Here is a 21,710-nt window from a genome sequence, read left to right on the forward strand (position 1 = left end):
GGTACTTAACTGCTGTGTACCTTATATTATCTCTTCAAAACCAGAGATAATAACACTTACCTTGGGTGGATAGTATAAAACAGAAATAATATAATGGAAATAAAGTGCCTGATACAGTGACTGGCACATTATAACCAAGTAGTCATCAATAAATGGTAGTTACTATCATTTAGCTGTTTTGATTCTTTTTTATAAGAAGGCATTATGAAGCACTGAAAATCTATATTCAGATTAGCAAAAAGCTTTGGCAAGATCTAGCATCAGCATTTTAGTTCACTCATTAAAAAGCCCCCCCCAAAGAAGATACCACCTATTGATCTATTTATATTTAAGATATTCTAAAAAGTCTTAGTAACATTAAAACTCCTAATATAGTACCATTATTCATGCACTGCTGAAATGCTTCAATTCACCTACACAGGTTAAAGTGGGGGTAACAATTCCATAACAACAAATAACAGAAGACCAATATTAAAATAGGTACTGGGGTCACCTGACATATCTACAATAATAATTTCAATATTTGCATTATATTTTAGTTTATATGAATGTTTAAAAAAGCAAAATCTCTTCATAACCTTGTCCTTTCTATTATGACTGCAGTTTCCTTTAGCAAATTTCCTTTGCTCATACTGTAAGACAAGTGTGTTTTCACCATCATTTCCTTCCTCTTTGGCATTACTCATTTATCTTGCCCTCTGATTCACTCGTCTGCCTAATTTCCTATCTCACTTCACTTCCCCTTCTTCCACTTCTTTGCTATCATATAAATATTGAAGATTATGAATAATTGAGTCACTACTTGTTAAGTTGCTACATATTTGGAAGAAAAGCAAAAGAATATGTCTTCTAAATGAGTTACTTCTAAATATTTTCTCCTTTAAGTTGACATTAAAATAATATGCAATGAAGATAGAATTTTAACCACTAATATTAATAATTATATCAGTCATTAGAAAAAAGTTATATTGTGAGGGGAAAATAACTAATTACAATCTCACATGTAATTGCAGAACTGTAAACTAAAGAGCTGATCAGCCAACTTTCTTTTTCAGAATTAACACAACCTAATACTTCTCAATTGCAAATTCTAACACATACAACTCAAGGATTACAAATAAAGTATCAAGTCAAGTTTAAAAAAAAAACCAAGGCTCATACTGTTTCTTAACAACCAATTTACTAATAACGACTGTGTCAAAACCACCAAAAAAATTGCAAAGTAAAACTGAAATAGGCAAGTATTAAAACTTCCCCATGGAAAGATGAATTTGTCTCAAAAAGCAGAACAAGCTGTGATTAATTGTCTCTTATAGCAAAAGAATAAAAAAAAAATTTAAGGCAAAAGCACTCTGAGAAGTCATATGAAGAAAGTAAGTTTAAACACAACATAAATATCACCATGATAATTTTGTGTCTCATAATTATCATCTCATCCACTGTTCTTTAAACTGTGAGCCACTGATATTAGGATCACTTAGGCAACTTGATAAAAACATGATAAAAAGTCATATTCCTAGGACCCAACCAGACCAACTGAGACTCTCGGGGCATCGAGCTCATGAATTTACATTGTCAACACCTCATACAGATTAATATTTGCAAATTGCCAATAAAGAAATGGAGGACTCATGGCGACGTCTGTGACTCAAAGGAGTAAGGCACCAGCGCCATATGCCAGAGGTGGCAGGTTCAAATCCAGCCCTGACCCAAAAAAAAAAGAAAAGAAATGGAGGACCCATATGGTTAAACCACAAAAACGCTCAGCTTCTCTGGGACAAAGGAAAGACTAATATTTTGATTCTTTGGACCCTGGGGCAACCTTCTTTCTGCTATACACTGCTAATTAGACTTATTAAATTTCAGAGCTCAAGGAAAATTTAGAGAAATCCAATGAAAATCTAAGCTAAGATTCTGAACAGTTTCTAGATTAAACAAAGACCTCCCTATATAACACACTTCCTGCTTTCAGATCTGCTCTTTCCATATAAAAAAGCATATACAATATGCTCAGAGAAAAAACCAGGGTAAATGCGTGTATTAGGAACCACAACATCGTTTCATTCGAGGATTCATTCTATCATAGTGAATTCTGATTTTTGAGGCCTCAAGCAAATACCAGCATAATACTTTGGCTTAACTTCAAGGAGAAAAATCTAATCAGTTAAGAAAGTTGGGGGAGAGGGAAGGAGGACAAATTAATGAAACTGATGGTTTTAAAAATGCTCACAGACACATCTGGAAGTGTTTGTTCCCTCATCGTCTCCTCTTGTATTTGCGATTTCAGCCGTTGCTGGAGCCTTTCATTTTCAAGTACAACTACTTGAACTCTATTTTTCATTCCAGAGAGTTCCTCCTATATAAAGAAAAATCCAAATATATTAAGCATTTTTAAGCAGTACTTTGCTGATTATTAAAGGATCCAGCATGATATCAAGTATAAAAGATAAGTTTTCCATCCATTTCCTGAAATATTTATAATTATATTTAGACAAACGAAGCAACCTAAACATTAGCTAACAAAGAAAAGGCTGAGCGTGTATAATAGAGGGCCTACTGATAGGTATATCACAAAAGTATATAGTTTCCAACAATTTTTTTCTCCAAGAAACCAAGGCCCTTAGAAAGGCCTTAACTAAAAGAGTTACTTATTTTATTTATTTTTTATTAATTTATTATTTCATTTATTTAAGAGATTTTAAAGAATGGGATAGACTGCCGAAAAATAAGGTACAAAATATTATCACTCAGGATTACATGCCAATAACTTATTGAAAATTGATGGAATATTAAATAGAAGGAGGCTCTGAGATAGAAAGATATAGAAAGGCACAATGATTACCTATGGATTGGTGGCTGACCAAAGGGAAATGGTGAGAAAAACAGTTGGGTAGAGAGTTCTGGAAGAGTGTTTCCTTGGCTTTGCAGGGTGACATAAAAAATTACCGATAAGTAATGATTAGAATAGTGATGGAGTAGCATGTTACTCTCCGAAACAAAATGTCTAAAATACCAGTATATCAATTATATAATATCTAACCCAATATTTATTACTAGTATGAACAAAAGCTATTGTACAACATGTGCAAATTTCTCTCAATTGTTTTTATTTACAAAAAAAAACTACCAAAGCTGTAATAGAATGTCATAATTTATAAAATATTGCAAACATTCAATTTTCAATCTGGAATGTGATAAACTTGGAAGACATTATTCCTACCTTTACAACAAGAAAAACGTTGAACAAAGTGAAAATCAACAACTCTTCTCAGCTCCAGCAAAGAATTAAGGTCATAGGGAAAACTGGAGCCCCCAAATTGGAGAGACAGGTGAATACTGAGACACAAAACTTATTGGAGCAGAAAAGAAACCTCTGTCGGAATCAGTGCCCAGGCAGGAAGATTTAAACTGTAATTGATGAATTACTGGAAGGTCATTGTAGTCAAGTTTGAGAGTCAAAAGTCTACAAAAACCCAATCTTAAGAAAGCCCTCACAATTTTATTTCCACAGCACTAATAGGTTTTCACAGTAACAACTAGAGAAAAATCCCTTTATGCTAGGGATAGGACAAGGAGCCATTCTGAAATATGCCCAGAACATTGTGTTTCTTGTGGCCACTCAAGGGAAATCATTTTACTAGAGCCTTAACTGACTAACAGCAGTGATTTTCAACAAGTGTGCCACTGCACATTTTAAAAGATCATTAATTAAATTATTTTTGACAGAAGTTCAAAGCATAGTAAGTATATTCTTTTTTTACTTTTTTTTTAAATCAACATAATTAAAGTGTGCGGCAGAACTTTTACTATAAGTTCAAGTGTGCCGTGAGATAAAAAAAAGTTGAAAAACACAGAGGAAGATAGATGCTCTACTCTAGCCTTGTATGTGGGAGAAGGAAATGCCAGCTCCCTCTATCTCTCCTAACTTGAACAAGAGGAGGATACTAAGAAGTACTTGTAAAGGTCACAGCCCAGGCTCCCTAAAAGACTGAGACCTAATAACAGAACTACTGAATGCTTTCTCTACTTCCACAGTTTACTACCTCATCAATAGGGCTCCTATATACCAACAGGGAAATTCAAAAGAAAGAACTGTGTATCTCAGACTATATTTAAGAAGAATTCTCTAGGGAAACCCAAAGACAACAGAAAAGACAAAAACCAGGATATCAAAGGAAATTTTAGCCTCTGACACCTATTATAACAGCAAACACACCCTAACTCCTAGCCAAATAAACATGAAATTACATTTGATCACTGCCTGAAGAGACTGAGCAACTCTTCATTATGCATTGTTTGCACTGATAACAAATAGTTGTAATTAAAAAATACTGTAGACTTGCTATTTTCAGTCTGGAATATAGTAAGTTTGGAAGATATCACTTTCATCTTTACAACAAGAAGAAAGTTGATTACAATGGTTATAAATATTGTAACATATGAGTAATGGGAATACAAGAAAAAGAGAAGAAAAAAGAGCAGAAGAAATATTTGCTCAGGCTGGTCTCAAACTCCTGAGGTCAAGCAATCCACCTGCCTTGGACTCCCAGAGTGCTAGAATTACAGGCATGCACCAGTGCTCCCGGCAGATAATTAGCAAACATTTAATACAGAAAGCATGAGGCCCATTTAGGTTCATGTAAATTCTATCAAATATTTAAGGAAGAAATTATACCAGTTCTCTACACTATCTTCCACAAAATGCAAGAGAAAATACTTCCTAACTCATTCTGAGGCCAGCATTAACTTAATGGTCAAACCAGGTAAAAACATCACAAGAGTGAAAAACTACAGACTCCAGTATCTCTCATAAACATAGATGCAAGAAATCCTCAATAATACATTTCCAAATCAGAATGCGTCTCAATTTATAAGAGAAACTCTAACAGACATGAGCAACTTGATTTCGTCCAGCTCCATAATAGTCGGAGATTTCAACACTCCTTTGGCAGTGTTGGATAGATCCTCCAATAAGAAGATGAGCAAAGAAATTTTAGATTTAAACCTAACCATCCAACATTTGGATTTAGCAGACATCTACAAAACATTTCATCCCACAAAACTGAATACACATACTTCTCATCAGCCCACGGAACTTACTCCAAAATTGATCACATCTTAGGTCACAAGTCTAACCTTAGTAAATTTAAAGGAATAGAAATTATTCCTTGCATTCTCTCGGACCACCATGGAATAAAAGTTGAACTCAGTAACAACAGGAACCTGCATACTCATACAAAAACATGGAAGTTAAATAACCTTATGCTGAATGATAGCTGTGTCAGAGATGAGATCAAGAAGGAAATTGCTAAATTTTTGGAACAAAACGACAATGAAGACACGAATTATCAGAACCTCTGGGATACTGCAAAGGCAGTCCTAAGAGGGAAATTTATAGCACTGCAAGCCTTCCTCAAGAGAATGGAAAGACAGGAAGTTAATAACTTAATGGGATATCTCAAGCAACTGTAAAAGGAAGAACATTCCAACCCCAGACCCAGTAGAAGAAAAGAAATGCCCAAAATTAAAGCAGAATTAAATGAAATCGAAAACAAAAGAATTATACAACAGATCAATAAATCAAAAAGTTGGTTTTTTGAAAAGGTCAACAAAATAGATAAACCTTTGGCTAACCTAACCAGAAAAAAAAAAAGAGTAAAATCTCTAATTTCATCAATCAGAAACAACAAAGACAAAATAACAACAGACTCCTCAGAAATTCAAAAAATCCTTAATGAATATTATAAGAAACTTTATTCTCAGAAATATGAAAATCTGAAGGAAACTGACCAACACTTGGAAGCACATCATCTTCCAAGACTTAGCCAGAATCAAGTGGAAATGTTGAACAGGGCAATATCAAGTTCTGAAATAGCATCAACCATACAAAATCTCCCTAAAAGAAAAGCCCAAGACCAGATGGTTTCATGTCAGAATTCTACCAAACCTTTAAAGAGGAACTAGTACCTATATTACTCAACCTGTTCCAAAATGTAGAAGAAGAAGGAAGACTACCCAACACGTTCTATAAAGCAAACATCTCCCTGATCCCCAAACCAGGAAAAGACCTAACAAGAAAAGAAAATTATACACCAATATCACTAATGAATAAAAATGCAAAAATATCCAACAAGATCCTAACAAACATAACCCAGCAACACATCAAACAAATTATACATCATGACCAAGTCGGTTTTATCCCAGGGTCTCAAGGCTGGTTTAAATACCTAAATCTATAAGTATAATTCAGCACATAAACAAATTAAAAAACAAAGACCATATGATTCTCTCAATTGATGCAGAAAAAGCTTTTCATAATATCCAGCATCCCTTCATGATCAGAACACTTAAGAAAATTGGTAGAGAAGGGACATTTCTTAAACTGATAGAGGCCATCTACAGCAAACCCACAGCCAATATCGTAATGAATGGAGTTAAATTGAAATCATTTTCACTCAGATCAGGAACCAGACAAGGCTGCCCATTGTATCCACTGCTCTTTAACATTGTAATGGAAGTTTTAGCCACCACAATTAGGGAAGAAAAGGCGATCAAGGGTATCCATATAGGGTTAGAAGAGATCGAACTTTCGCTCTTCGCAGATGATATGATTGTATATCTGGAAAACACCAGGGATTCTACTACAAAACTCTTAGAAGTGATCAAGGAATACAGCAGTGTCTCAGGTTACAAAATCAACATTCATAAATTGGTAGCCTTTATATATACCAACAATAGTCAAGCTGAAAAAACAGTTAAGGACTCTATTCCATTCACAGTAGTCCCAAAGAAGATGAAATATTTGGGAGTTTATCTAACAAAGGATGTGAAAGATCTCTATAAAGAGAACTATGAAACTCTAAGAAAAGAAATAGCTGAAAACATTAACAAATGGAAAAACATATCATGCTCATGGCTGGGAAGAATCAACATTGTTAAAATGTCCATACTACCCAAAGCAATATAGAATTTTAATGCAATTCCTATTAAAGCTCCACTGTCATACTTTAAAGATCTTGAAAAAATAATACTTCATTTTATATGGAATCAGAAAAAACCTTGAACAGCTAAGACATTACTCAGAAATAAAAACAAAGCAGGAAGAATCACGCTACCAGACCTCAGACTATATTATAAATTGATAGTGATCAAAACAGCATGGTACTGGCACAAAAACAGAGAATTGGATGTCTGGAACAGAATAGAGAACCAAGAGAAAAACCCAGCTACTTACCATTATTTAATCTTTGACAAGCCAATTAAAAACATCCAGTGGGGAAAAGGTTCCCCATTTAACAAATGGTGCTGGGCGAACTGGCTGGCAACCTGTAGAAGACTGAAACTGGACCCACACCTTTCACCATTAACTAAGATAGACTCTCACTGGATTAAAGTTTTAAACTTAAGACATGAAACTATAAAAATAGTAGAACAGAGTGCAGGGAAAACCCTTGAAGAAATTGGTCTGGGCGAGCATTTTACGAGGAGTACCCCCCTCCCCCCCAGGCAATTGAAGTAGCTTCAAAAATACACTACTGGGACCTGATCAAACTAAAAAGCTTCTGCACAGCCAAGAACACAGTAAGTAAAGCAAGCAGACAGCCCTCAGAATGGGAGAAGATATTTGCAGGTTATGTCACCGACAAAGGTTTAATAACCAGAATCCATAGAGAACTCAAACGTATAAGCAAGAAAAGAACAAGTGATCTCATTGCAGGCTGGGCAAGGGACTTGAAGAGAAACTTCTCTGAAGAAGCCAGGCACATGGCCTACAGACATATGAAAAAATGCTCATCATCTTTAATCATCAGATGATTAATAGAAATGATCAGATGATTAAGAGAAATGCAAATCAAAACTACTTTGAGATATCATCTAACTCCAGTAAGATTAGCCCATATCACACAATCCCAAGACCAGAGATGTTGGTGTGAATGTGGAGAAAAGGGAACACTTCTACACTGCTGGTGGGAATGCAAATTAATACATTCCTTTTGGAAAGAAGTTTGGAGAACACTTAGAGATCTAAAAATAGATCTGCCATTCAATCCTATAATTCCTCTACTAGGTATATACCCAGAAGACCAAAAATCACATTATAACAAAGATATTTGTACCAGAATGTTTATTGCAGCCCAATTCACAATTGCTAAGTCATGGAAAAAGCCCAAGTACCCATGGATCCACGAATGGATTAATAAGTAGTGGTATATGTACACCACGGAATATTATGCAGCCTTAAAGAAAGATGGAGACTTTACCTCATATTCTTCTTAGTAAAGTATCTCAAGAATGGAAGGAAAAGTATCCAATGTACTCAGGCCTACTAGGAAACTAATTTATGGCTTTCATATGAAAGCTATAACCCAGTTATAACCTAAGAATATGGGGAAGGGGGTAAGGATGGGAAGGGAGGGGGAACAATGGGCAGAGGGAGGGTGATTGGAGGGATTACACCTGCAGTGCATCTTACAAGGGTACATGTGAAACTTAGTAAATGTAGAATATAATTGCCTTAAAACAATAACTAAGAGAATGCCAGGAAGGCTATTTTAACCAGTGTGATAAAAATGTGTTAAACGGTCTATAAAACCAGTGTATGGTGCCCCATGATCGCATTAATGTACACAGCTATGATTTAATAGTAATAAAAAATAAATAAATAAATAAATTGACAATCATCTGTACTGTTAGCAAACTGGGAATAGAGAAAACATCCTTAACTTGATATATAACATCTACAGATAACCTTTCGTTAATCCCACTAAGGACAGAAACAAGGCAATGATGCCCCCTCTCACATTTATTTAATATCATTCTGGAAATCTTAGCTAAAGCAATAAAACAAAAAAAGAAAAGCTACAAATACTGGGAAGGGAGAAATAAAATGAACTTTGTTTACAGATGACATGATGGTCTATGAAGAAAATATTAAAGAATCAATAAAAAAAAATGCTAGAACTAAAAAGTGACATAGAGCAAAGTTGCAGAACCCAAAGCTAATATACAAACTCAATTATTTTCCTCTACATTGACAATAACTGAAATTTGAAATTAAAAACAATACTTTTCATTTACACACAAAAATGAAATATTTAGGTATAAATATCACAAAATATGTAGATTTGTTTGCAGAAAACTATGAACAAAGAAATCAAAACTATAAATAAATGTAGGGATATCACATGTACATGGATAAGAAGACTCAATATTGTCAAAATGTCAGTTCTTCACAAATTGATCTATAGATTCAATCCAATTCCAATCAAAATCCTATTTTTATGGTATCAATAGTCTGATTCTAAAGTTATATGGAGAGACAAGAGGCCAGAATGCCTATCAAAATGTTGAAAGAAAAGAACAAAATTGGAGTACTGATACTACCCGACTTCAAGCCTTAATACAAAGCTACAGTAATGAAGATAGTATTATTCTGGCCAAAGAACAGACAAATGAGTAAATAGGACAGCTCCAAAATAGACCCACACAAACATCAGCTAACCTTTGACAAAGGATCAAAGGCAATTCCATGGAGATAGTCTTTCCAAGAAATGGTGCTGAAACAACTGAACATCCACATGAAAAAAAAAAAAACCTACACCAAATCTTACACCTTACACAAAAATTAACTCAAAGTGGAACATAGAGCTAAATGTAAAATACAAAATTTTAAAGTACCCAGAAGAAGAAAGGAGAAAATACAGGTGGCCTTGGGTTTGGTAATGGCTTTTTAGATCCATTATAAAAAGTACCATCTACGAAGAAAAAAAAAAACTGATAGGCTAAACTTAATTAAAATTGAAAATTTCTGCTTTGTGGAAAATACTATTAAGAGAATCAAAAGGCAAGTCACAGACTGGGAGAAAATATTTGCAAAAGACCTATTTGATAAAGGAGTAGTATCCAAAACGTACAAGTAATTCTACAGTTCAACAATAAAAAAATGAACAGCCTGATTTAAAAAATAGGTAAAAGACCTAAATAGACACCTCACCAAAGAAAAAATATATATATAGATGGAATATTAGCACATGAAAAGATGCTCAGCATCGCATGTCATCAGGGAATTGAAACTAAAACAACAATGAGATCCCACTATACATCTACTAGAATGGCAAAAGTCTAAAACACAACACAAATGTTGACAAGGATATGGAGTATCAGGAGTTCTCATTCATCAGCAGTGGAAATGCAGAATGGTACAATCATTTTAGAAAATAGGTAGTTTCTTACAAAGTTAAATGGACTCTTACCATATGATTCGACAATGAAGCTTCTTTGTATTTACCCAAATGGGTAAAAACAAAAACTGATACAGCAGCTTTACTCATAATTTCTAAATCTTCGAAGTAATCAAAATATCCTTCAATAGGTGTTTATCAAGCTTAGTTTTGGATAAACAACGTATATCCATACAATGTAATATTCTTCAGTAACAAATAAATAAATAAAAAGAAATGAGTCATCAAATTATAAAAAGACATGGAGAAGCATTAAATTCATATTACTAAGTAAAAGAAGCAGTATAAAAAGGCTACATAGTGTATGATTCCAACTATATGACATTCTGGAAAAGATAAAACTATAGTGACAGTAAAAATATCAGGGGTTGCCAGGTTCTTGGGGGAACAGCAATGAATAGGTAGAGCCCAGGGGATGGTTAGGGCAGTGCAACTACTCTGTTGATAACTGTAACGGTGGATAGATGTCACTAAACGTTCCTCAAAATTCACAGAATGTTCAACATAAACCATCTAATCTAATGTAAACTGGGGGATTTAGATTATAATAATCTAATACAGGTAAGGTAAACTGGAGGATAATAATGTAATAATATTGGTTCATCAATTGTAGCTAATGTTATTAACAACATGTTAGTAACAAGGGAAACTATGGGGTGGGAGAAGCAACTGAGAGAAATATATGGGAACTTTATGTATTTTCCATTCAATCTTTCTATAAACGTAAAACAGATATAAAAATAAAGTCTATCAATTAAATAAAATCTTTCTAAGCTGCTTAACTATTACTTTCATTCCATTCCTCTCTTGGTAAAATGTATAAATTTATATTCCTTTTGACATTCAAGCTTCTATAATCTTCCATTTTACCAGTTCAGAATTATTCTCATTATTTCTACAAGACATTTACTAGTGCAGTAAAACAAAATAAATGCCCTATGCCCCTCCCCTAAACAAACCATACTTACCTTGAATACTTCATTGTTGCTGTTCTCTTTACAAAACTCATCTCCCTCCTACTGATCTAAATGATCCTATTCCTTTAAGACTGGTTTTAGATCTTCCTTTCCCAAAAAACTTCCCCAAGGACTCTTCCATAAACTTCTCCTCTTATTATAATTATAGTTTATACCATGAGATAAAGGCCTCCACTGTATTCTCCATTGTTCTGCTCATAGGTAATAGTTCTATCTTCTCAATCAGATTGTAAAGTTATTATATATATCTTTTAAGTTTTACCCACAACATCTTAGGGACTAGTAGATTCTTGTTAATGGAATGGTTTCTAGGGTATTATTTCAACTTTCTGATAAAAATACCTGTATATTAATAACTGTAGCTTGTAAGAAAACCAGAAAACTGTAAATTAACTCAGGAACTGAAAACTACAAGTTAAGATCAGGAACTCTCTTATAAAATAAAGGTAAAACATCTAAAGGGTCCTTAAGTTATGTACTAGCCTTGTACCTTAAAAGAGTACTCACAATATTAAAAATACAATATATGATGCAAAAGATATCAGTAATCCCTATAAAAGTATCACATGATCTCATATACTGATACTGGGAAGGAAGGAAGGGAGGGAGGGAGAGACAAATACTGACATACTTTGGGAAGGAAGAAAGGCGCAAATAGCATTAATGACATTAGTAAGCTGCATATAAATGAGCATATAACCTCCAGTATCACAAGCTATAGGTGATGTATTTGTTTTCTTGGGCTTAAGTGATTCTCTTGCCTCTGCCTCTCAAGTAGCTGGGACTATAGGCACCCACCATAATGCCTGGCAATTTTTTTGTTGCAGTTGTCATTGTTTAGCTGGCCTGGGCTGGGGTCAAACCCACTAGCCTCAGCATATGTGGCTGGCACCAAAACTACTGTGCTATCGGGCCAAGCCTGTATTTGGTTTCTTGATCCATTCTTTGAATCATTCTAATCATTGAAAGCCAAGGTCATAGCTTTAATTCTGAACATGGAGATCTGGTCTTGTAGTTTAGAATCCCTGATAATTCCACCGCAGCTCCAAAGGTTAACAAGTGTGAGAGAATGATTGCTATTTGTATTCCAAAGTATTTGCCATACACTGGGCTAAAGTAAATGAGGTAGGAAGAACCAATTCTAAAATATGAGAGCATATTATAAAATTATTAGACATGTGTGGTTTAACAATGAAATTCACAACTCATCCTAGAAAAAGTGCTATATACTTTATTGCTAAATACCAGTATGATCACTTTCAATGTACTCCCTTGGTCATCTGGGACCATAGTGATATTCAGCAGTGAGGTATGTAGCACTTTTTCTAGGATGAGTTCACAAACTTATTTGTCTGATTTGTAGTAATGGGCTATTGGGAAATCAAGCAGTCAGAAATGGCATGGTCCAGAGTATCATCTGACAAGTTGCGTAGAACATCAGTCTCTCAATCATACTACAGTACCAACTGTCAATGTATTGCTACAAACCTGAAGGCTAATAACAGCAAATTTTTATACAAAGTATAATTAGACTTTCGTTTAGGGTTAAATTCTCTTTTTTTTAGAGAGAGAGTCACTCTGTCTCCCTTGGTAGAGTGCCATGGCATGATAGCTCACAGCAACCTCAAACTCTTGGGCTCAAGCGATCCTTGTGCCTCAGCCTCCCGAGTAGCTGGACTATAGCACCCACCACAATGCCCGGCTATTTTTAGAGATGGGGGCTTGCTCCAGCTCAGGCTGGTCACCAACTCCTGGGCTCAGGAATTTACCCTCCTCAGCCCTTCAAAGCGCTAAGAATACAGGCGTGAGCCGCCCAGGTTTAAATTCTTAATGTGAAACTTACCTTGCAGAACTTGACTTCTGCCTCTAAATGATGAATATATTGAGACTGGTCATTAATAATAGGAACAAGGTTGTGCACAGTAGGCATACTCGTTTCATCATATTCTGATGACCCCTAAGGCGAAAATACAAATTAAACATGCTTTGGTTTAGCAAAGAATCAATTGGCACCTTCTTCTTATTCAATTTAACACTGATGTGATATAAACGTAGAATAGATCACAGTATAGCTAATAAAGTATTTATTTCTCTACCCTATAAATTCCACAAATATACAAGATTTAGGGATGTGAATATAATTTTTTAAAAATGAACAGCGAAAAAAAGCACACAGCAAATGGGACAATGCTGGAGTGGTACTAGTGACTTGGATTGAGCAGCCTATTTAAACTATTTATAAATACAACATTTCATTCAGTAATGCTCAGATACAAGGAACAATATTCTCTAAGGCACCGCCATGGAAGAAGAGTGCTAGCAAAACTGCACATCAGCTCCCCACAGGACAGATTCTTCAGAAAAGTATTTGATGCCAAGTATGTGTCAATGAGGAAAAATTCCATCTCACAAAAGATACATTAGCAAAGTGTAGTTTTTTATTTTGACTCTAGTATTCATGGCAGTCTAAGAGTATGCTGCTCTGGAGCATAGAACCTCCAAGACCAGTAGTGCACTAAAGCGGAGATGGAAGGCACTGAGGAGTCCAGTGAAAAGACTTGAGAAGTGCCAATGCTATCTAGCTCTGGAGCATTCCTGGAGCTGACATTTAATGCATATCCTAACTTACCTTAAAATGTTTCTGAAATGGTTTATAAAATCATATACCACACAATGATATTCAAAAAATGGTTTATATACTCATACATCCTACCATGATATTTTTTAAAAAAGATGAAATCTGGGCGGCGCCTGTGGCTCAGTGAGTAGGGCGCCGGCCCCATGTGCCGAGGGTGGTGGGTTCAAACCCAGCCCCAGTCAAACTGCAACAGAAAAATAGCCGGGCGTTGTGGCGGGCGCCTGTAATCCCAGCTGCTCGGGAGGCTGAGGCAAGAGAATTGCGTAAGCCCAAGAGTTAGAGGTTGCTGTGAGCCGTGTGATGCCATGGCACTCTACCCCAGGGCGGTACAGTGAGACTCTGTCTCTACAAAAAAAAAAAAAAAAAAAAAAAAAGATGAAATCAGGAAAAAGAAAAATGAAGGTCAACCAATTAAACAAAACCAGAGGAAAGCGTGAGATGTAACACAGTCTTACAGTCATTTTGTTTCTTAGCCCAGTAGAAGTTCCAAACACTGATGAATCTTTTATGTCAGCATAATTAAATACAGCTCTGCTTTTTGGTATATTTAAGAAATATAAAAACCAAAGTAACATTAATTAAATGAATTATCTTTGGTGAGTAGAAATCAATTAATTATGTAAATTATTTTACATCAATAGCTTGGGTTTAGAAGATAGACAAATATAAATTATTACCATGAGTATACAGGAGAAAGTCAAGGTGAAACATAAGAAAACTCAAGCTAAAACTGGGTGAAAAAATGTTCACATGAAATCATCTTTATATACCTTGAAGGGCTTATTATAGTTTGTGTATTTCTCTTTTAAAATAAATCAATACTGGGACCGGGAGCAACATGGCAGCCAAGTAACAGCTTCCTTGCATCTGGGCACCGTGAGTCTGGGGATATAGGACTCCAGGCATCTCTGGCTGGTGGGATCTGCCTATCATCACCCCTGAGAGGATACAAGGAGTCAGCGAGAGACTTCTGGACCCCAAGAGGAGGACTAAAACAGTGGAAAAATGGCAAGTGGTTGCATGTGTTCAATCCATCTAAACCCACCCGCAACTGTAAGTTCAGTAGCAGCGAGACTGCAAACCAGAAAGGCCTTACCTGTGAACTGTTTTGGTGTCTTTGGACTTGGCACTCAGCTGAACTGCCTTGGGAGAGCCTGAGCGGGAGTGCGGAGAACTTCGGCCTTTGTCTAGGGCCCCAGTCTGAGCCGCTGAGCCAGACGGAGTTAATAGTGTTTGGCTCTGGGTCACAGGCAGACACTGTGAGCGATCTGCCCCGGCAAGCTCCGCCCTCAGGGTCCCAGAGCTGGAATTGGGTGGGAGCTGGTAACCCAGCGACCAAGTAGCCTAAGGGCGGGGTCTGAGCCGCCTTGCAGCCCTAACCCTTGGGGGCAGAAGGAGACCAGTTTTGACACACGGGGTAAGTGGATAGCCACTTCAGCAGTGATTCCAGCGACAAGCACTTTCCTGAGAAAGCTTCTGCTCAGTAAGTGAACAAGTTCAAAGTGCCTTTTAAGTGGGCTGAATAGAGATTTAGGGTGTCTACCTGCTGGGGTTTGAGAAACTAGCAGCCTCCAGTTGTATCAGAACTGTGATTAACATCTCATACCCCAGAAGACCACGTGTTGCCCAGACAATATTCAATAACATATACATACTGCTTTGTTTTTGGTTATGTTTTTTTTTTTTTTTTTTTTGGTTTGGTTGTTTTTTTTGTTTATTTTGATGTTGTGGATTGTTGTTTTGTTTTTTAACTTCAACCTTTTCCATACAGATCCTTTTTCTTTCTCAATTTTTCTAGTTTAATTATAATTTCCCATTGCTGCCTATTTCAATAATTAGAACTTCATTTTTGTTAGTGTTTCTACCGCTATTATTTGGTTTTTCAGGCCGATTTTATCCCATAAAGTTTTCTCTTTGCTTGTTTTGGTTTGATTTATAGCATTTTTGTCTTTCCTCTCTACTTGGTGGAGGTGGGGTACTGTGTCTGATCAGGTTAGCAAAGAGCTGCTGACCTCAAGGGAACCACCCAACTGGGCACCCCGAGAAGGTGGGTTTTTTTTTTAAGGTTGTATCAAAGTACCCTACTGTACACCTATACTGCTCTGTCTCCCTCTTTCTGTGCCTCTCTTCTTTTTGTCAATATTCCTTTTACCCACCCCCTCTCCTTTCTCTATTTTTCTTTTTTTTTTTCTTATCACTCGGTCCTCCTTTCTTTCATCCCTTTTTTGCTCTTCAACCTTCTCACCCTTCTGGTCCTGTAACCCTTAGTCCACAGGCACGAGAACTTAAAGAGCAAGAGGAAGTGAAAGGAAAATTAGGGCAAGGAAACAGATAAAAGAAATCACCCATGAGGAAGAATCAGCAGAAAACTCCAGGCAACATGAAGAACCAGTCCAGAACAACCCCGCCAAGGGACCATGAGGTAGCTACTGCAGAGGATTCCACCTATACAGAAATGTTAGGAATGACAGAAAGGGAATTTAGAATACACATGTTGAAAACAATGAAAGAAATGATGGAAACAATGAAGGGAACTCCTACTAAAGTGGAAAATAACCAAAAGGAAATCCAAGAACAGAATCAAATCAGAGATGAACGATATGAAGAATATAAAAAGGATATAGCAGAACTGAAGGAAATGAAACAGTCAATCAGGGAACTTAAAGATGCAATGGAAAGTATCAGCAACAGGTTAGACCATGCAGAAGAAAGAATTTCAGAGGTAGAAGACAAAGTTTTTGAGATAACTCAGATAGTCAAAGAGGCAGAAAAGAAGAGAGAGAAAGCAGAACGTTCACTGTCAGAATTATGAGACTTTATGAAGCGTTCCAACATACGAGTTATAGGAATTCCAGAAGGGGAAGAAGAATGCCCCAGAGGAATGGAAGCCATACTAGAGAATATTATAAAAGAAAATTTCCCAAATATCACCAAAGATTCTGACACACTGCTTTCAGAGGGCTATCGGACCCAAGGTCGCCTCAACTCTAACCGAGCTTCTCCAAGACACATTGTGATGAACCTGTCCAAAGTCAAGACAAAAGAAAAGATTCTGCAAGCTGCCAGGAGTAAGCGCCAGTTGACCTACAGGGGCAAATCCATCAGAGTGACCGCAGACTTCTCTAATGAAACTTTCCAAGCAAGAAGACAATGGTCATCTACCTTTAATCTACTTAAACAGAACAATTTCCAGCCCAGAATTCTGTACCCTGCTAAGCTAAGCTTCAAAATTGATAGAGAAATCAAATCATTTACGGATATACAAACATTGAGGAAATTCGCCACAACAAGACCAGCTCTACAGGAAATATTCAACCTGTTCTGCACACTGACCACCACAATGGATCAGCAGCAAAGTAAGAACTCAGAAATTAAAGGACAGAACCAAACCTCCACACTGGTGCAAAAGATAAAACTAAGCAATGGACTCTCACAAAATAAGACGAACAGAATACTACCACACTTATCAATTATCTCAATAAATGTTAATGGCTTGAATTCCCCACTGAAGAGACATAGATTGGTTGACTGGATTAAAAAACACAAGCCATCCATTTGCTGTCTGCAAGAAACACACCTGGCTTCAAAAGACAAATTAAAGCTCCGAGTCAAGGGTTGGAAGACAATTTTTCAGGCAAATGGAATTCAGAAGAAAAGAGGAGTTGCAATCTTATTTTCAGATACATGTGGATTTAAAGCAACTAAAGTCAAAAAAGACAAAGATGGTCACTTTATATTGGTCAAGGGAAAAATACAACAAGAAGACATTTCAATTCTAAATATCTATGCACCCTATTTAAATGCTCCCAGATTCTTGAAACAGACCTTACTCAGTCTGAGCAATATGATAGCTGATAATACCATAATAACAGGGGACCTTAACACTCCTCTTACAGAGCTGGACAGATCCTCTAAACAGAAATTAAACAAGGATATAAGAGATTTAAATGAGACCCTAGAACAACTGTGCTTGATAGACGCATATAGAACACTCCATCCCAAAGATAAAGAATATACATTCTTCTCATCACCCCATGGAACATTCTCCAAAATTGATCATATCCTGGGACACAAAACAAATATCAACAGAATCAAAAGAATTGAAATTTTACCTTGTATCTTCTCAGACCATAAGGCACTAAAGGTGGAACTCAACTCTAACAAAAATGCTCGACCCCACCCAAAGGCATGGAAACTAAACAATCTTCTGTTGAATAACAGATGGGTGAAGGAAGAAATAAAAAAGGAAATCATTAACTTCCTTGAGCATAACAACAATGAAGACACAAGCTACCAAAACCTGTGGGATACTGCAAAAGCAGTTTTGGGAGGAAAATTCATCGCTTTAGATGCCTACATTCGAAAAACAGAAAGAGGGCACATCAACAATCTCACAAGAGATCTTATGGAATTGGAAAAAGAAGAACAATCTAAGCCTAAACTCAGTAGAAGAAAAGAAATATCCAAAATCAAATCAGAGATCAATGAAATTGAAAACAAAAGAATCATTCAGAAAATTAATGAAACAAGGAGTTGGTTTTTTGAAAAAATACATAAAATAGATAAACCATTGGCCAGACTAACGAGGAATAGAAAAGTAAAATCTCTAGTAACCTCAATCAGAAATGATAAAGGGGAAATAACAACTGATCCCACAGAGATACAAGAGATCATCTCTGAATACTACCAGAAACTCTATGCCCAGAAATTTGACAATATGAAAGAAATGGATCAATATTTGGAATCACACCCTCTCCCTAGACTCAGCCAGGAAGAAATAGAGCTCCTGAACAGACCAATTTCAAGCACCGAGATCAAAGAAACAATAAAAAATCTTCCAACCAAAAAATGCCCTGGTGCAGATGGCTTCACTCCAGAATTCTATCAAACCTTCAAGGAAGAGCTTATTCCTGTACTGCAGAAATTATTCCAAAAAATTGAGGAAGAAGGAATCTTCCCCAACACATTCTATGAAGCAAACATCACCCTGATACCAAAACCAGGAAAAGACCCAAACAAAAAGGAGAATTTCAGACCAATCTCACTCATGAACATAGATGCAAAAATTCTCAACAAAATCCTAGCCAATAGATTACAGCTTATCATCAAAAAAGTCATTCATCATGATCAAGTAGGCTTCACCCCAGGGATGCAAGGCTGGTTTAACATACGCAAGTCTATAAACGTTATCCACCATATTAACAGAGGCAAAAATAAAGATCACATGATCCTCTCAATAGATGCAGAAAAGCATTTGATAAAATCCAGCATCCCTTTCTAATTAGAACACTGAAGAGTATAGGCATAGGTGGCACATTTCTAAAACTGATTGAAGCTATCTATGACAAACCCACAGCCAATATTTTACTGAATGGAGTAAAACTCAAAGCTTTTCCTCTTAGAACTGGAACCAGACAAGGTTGTCCTCTGTCACCTTTACTATTCAACGTAGCGCTGGAAGTTCTAGCCAATACAATTAGGCAAGACAAGGAAATAAAGGGAATCCAAATGGGAGCAGAGGAGGTCAAACTCTCCCTCTTTGCTGACGACATGATCTTATACTTAGAGAACCCCAAAGACTCAACCACAAGACTCCTAGAAGTCATCAAAAAATACAGTAATGTTTCAGATATAAAATCAATGTCCACAAGTCAGTAGCCTTTGTGTACACCAATAACAGTCAAGATGAGAAGCTAATTAAGGACACAACTCCCTTCACCATAGTCTCAAAGAAAATGAAATACCTAGGAGTATACCTAACGAAGGAGGTGAAGGACCTCTATAAAGAAAACTATGAAATCCTCAGAAAGGAAATAGCAGAGGATATTAACAAATGGAAGAACATACCATGCTCATGGATGGGAAGAATCAACATTGTTAAAATGTCTATACTTCCCAAAGCAATCTACCTATTCAATGCCATTCCTATCAAAATACCAACATCGTACTTTCAAGATTTGGAAAAAATGATTCTGCGTTTTGTATGGAACCGGAAAAAACCCCGTATAGCTAAGGCAGTTCTCTGTAACAAAAATAAAGCTGGGGGCATCAGCATACCAGATTTTAGTCTGTACTACAAAGCCATAGTGCTCAAGACAGCATGGTACTGGCACAAAAACACAGACATAGACACTTGGAATCGAATTGAAAACCAAGAAATGAAACTAACATTTTACAACCATCTAATCTTTGATAAACCAAACAAGAACATACCTTGGGGGAAAGACTCACTATTCAATAAATGGTGTTGGGAGAACTGGATGTCTACATGTAAAAGACTGAAACTGGACCCACACCTTTCCACACTCACAAAAATTGATTCAAGATGGATAAAGGACTTAAACTTAAGGCATGAAACAATAAAAATCCTCCAAGAAAGCACAGGAAAAACACTGGAAGATATTGGCCTGGGGAAAGACTTCATGAAGAAGACTGCCATGGCAATTGCAACAACAACAAAAATAAACAAATAGGACTTCATTAAACTGAAAAGCTTCTGTACAGCTAAGGAGACAATAACCAAAGCAAAGAGACAACCTACACAATGGGAAAGGATATTTGCATTTTTTCAATCAGACAAAAGCTTGATAACTAGGATCTATAGAGAACTCAAATTCATCCACATGAAAAAAGCCAACAATCCCTTATATCAATGGGCAAGAGACATGAATAGAACTTTCTCTAAAGACGACAGACGAATGGCTAACAAACACATGAAAAAATGTTCATCATCTCTAGATATTAGAGAAATGCAAATCAAAACAACCCTGAGATATCATCTAACCCCAGTGAGAATGGCCCACATCACAAAATCTCAAAACTGCAGATGCTGGCGTGGATGTGGAGAGAAGGGAACACTTTTACACTGCTGGTGGGACTGCAAACTAGTACAACCTTTCTGGAAGGAAGTATGGAGAAACCTCAAAGCACTCAAGCTAGACCTCCCATTTGATCCTGCAATCCCATGACTGGGCATCTACCCAGAAGGAAAGAAATCCTTTTATCATAAGGACACTTGTACTAGACTGTTTATTGCAGCTCAATTTACAATCGCCAAAATGTGGAAACAGCCTAAATGCCCACCAACCCAGGAATGGATTAACAAGCTGTGGTATATGTATACCATGGAATACTATTCAGCCATTAAAAAAAATGGAGACTTTACGTCCTTCGTATTAACCTGGATGGACGTGGAAGACATTATTCTTAGTAAAGCATCACAAGAATGGAGAAGCATGAATCCTATGTACTCAATTTTGATATGAGGACAATTAATGACAATTATGGTTATGGGGGGGACAGAAAGAGGGAAGGAGGGAGGTGGGTGGGGCCTTGGTGTGTGTTACACTTTATGGGGGCAAGACACCATTGCAAGAGGGACTTTACCTAACAATTGCAATCAGTGTAACCTGGCTTATTGTACCCTCAATGAATCCCCAACAATAAAAAAAAAAATAAAAAAAATAACAATAAGGAGGAAAATTGATCATTCAATTTAGGATATGTTGGACTTGCGGAGTCTATTATAGATATGTGGCTTTGCCTCATAAGCACCAATAAATCACCAAAGAAAACTCCAAAAAAAATAAAAAAAAAATCAATACTTAGGTATATTTTCCATCTTAACAAAGCCTCAGTTTTACTCTCAATGTTTGTGATACGTCATATTGGCTGTGATTCATTTTAAGGGAACAATCTTAAAAAGATAATTATTGTTATGGCTTACAATTATCACATAGAGGCTGTATACCTTTAGAGTCTAAGTTCTACTCTTTTATTGAGCTCCATGTAAATAGATTCGCATAAAGCATACTTTGTATGTACTAAACTAATGCTCTTGAAGAAGGTCTTCCT

At 36.4% G+C, this 21,710-nt stretch overlaps 1 protein-coding gene across 3 annotated transcripts in view; it reads right to left on the reverse strand.

The window, feature by feature from the left end:
• The window catches only part of SDCCAG8 (SHH signaling and ciliogenesis regulator SDCCAG8), a 254,616-nt gene that overhangs the window by 218,754 nt on the left and 14,152 nt on the right, over positions 1 to 21,710 (reverse strand). For all 3 annotated transcript variants that reach the window (XM_053604357.1, XM_053604356.1, XM_053604358.1), the window contains exons 4-5: positions 13,062 to 13,175; positions 2,231 to 2,356 (exon numbers count right to left, since the gene is read on the reverse strand). In XM_053604357.1, the coding sequence (XP_053460332.1) occupies positions 2,231 to 2,356; positions 13,062 to 13,175 (240 nt within the window). The remainder of the gene's footprint in view (positions 1 to 2,230; positions 2,357 to 13,061; positions 13,176 to 21,710) is intronic.

Source organism: Nycticebus coucang, chromosome 10 (assembly GCF_027406575.1).
Source record: "Nycticebus coucang isolate mNycCou1 chromosome 10, mNycCou1.pri, whole genome shotgun sequence".
Lineage (NCBI taxonomy): Eukaryota > Metazoa > Chordata > Mammalia > Primates > Lorisidae > Nycticebus > Nycticebus coucang.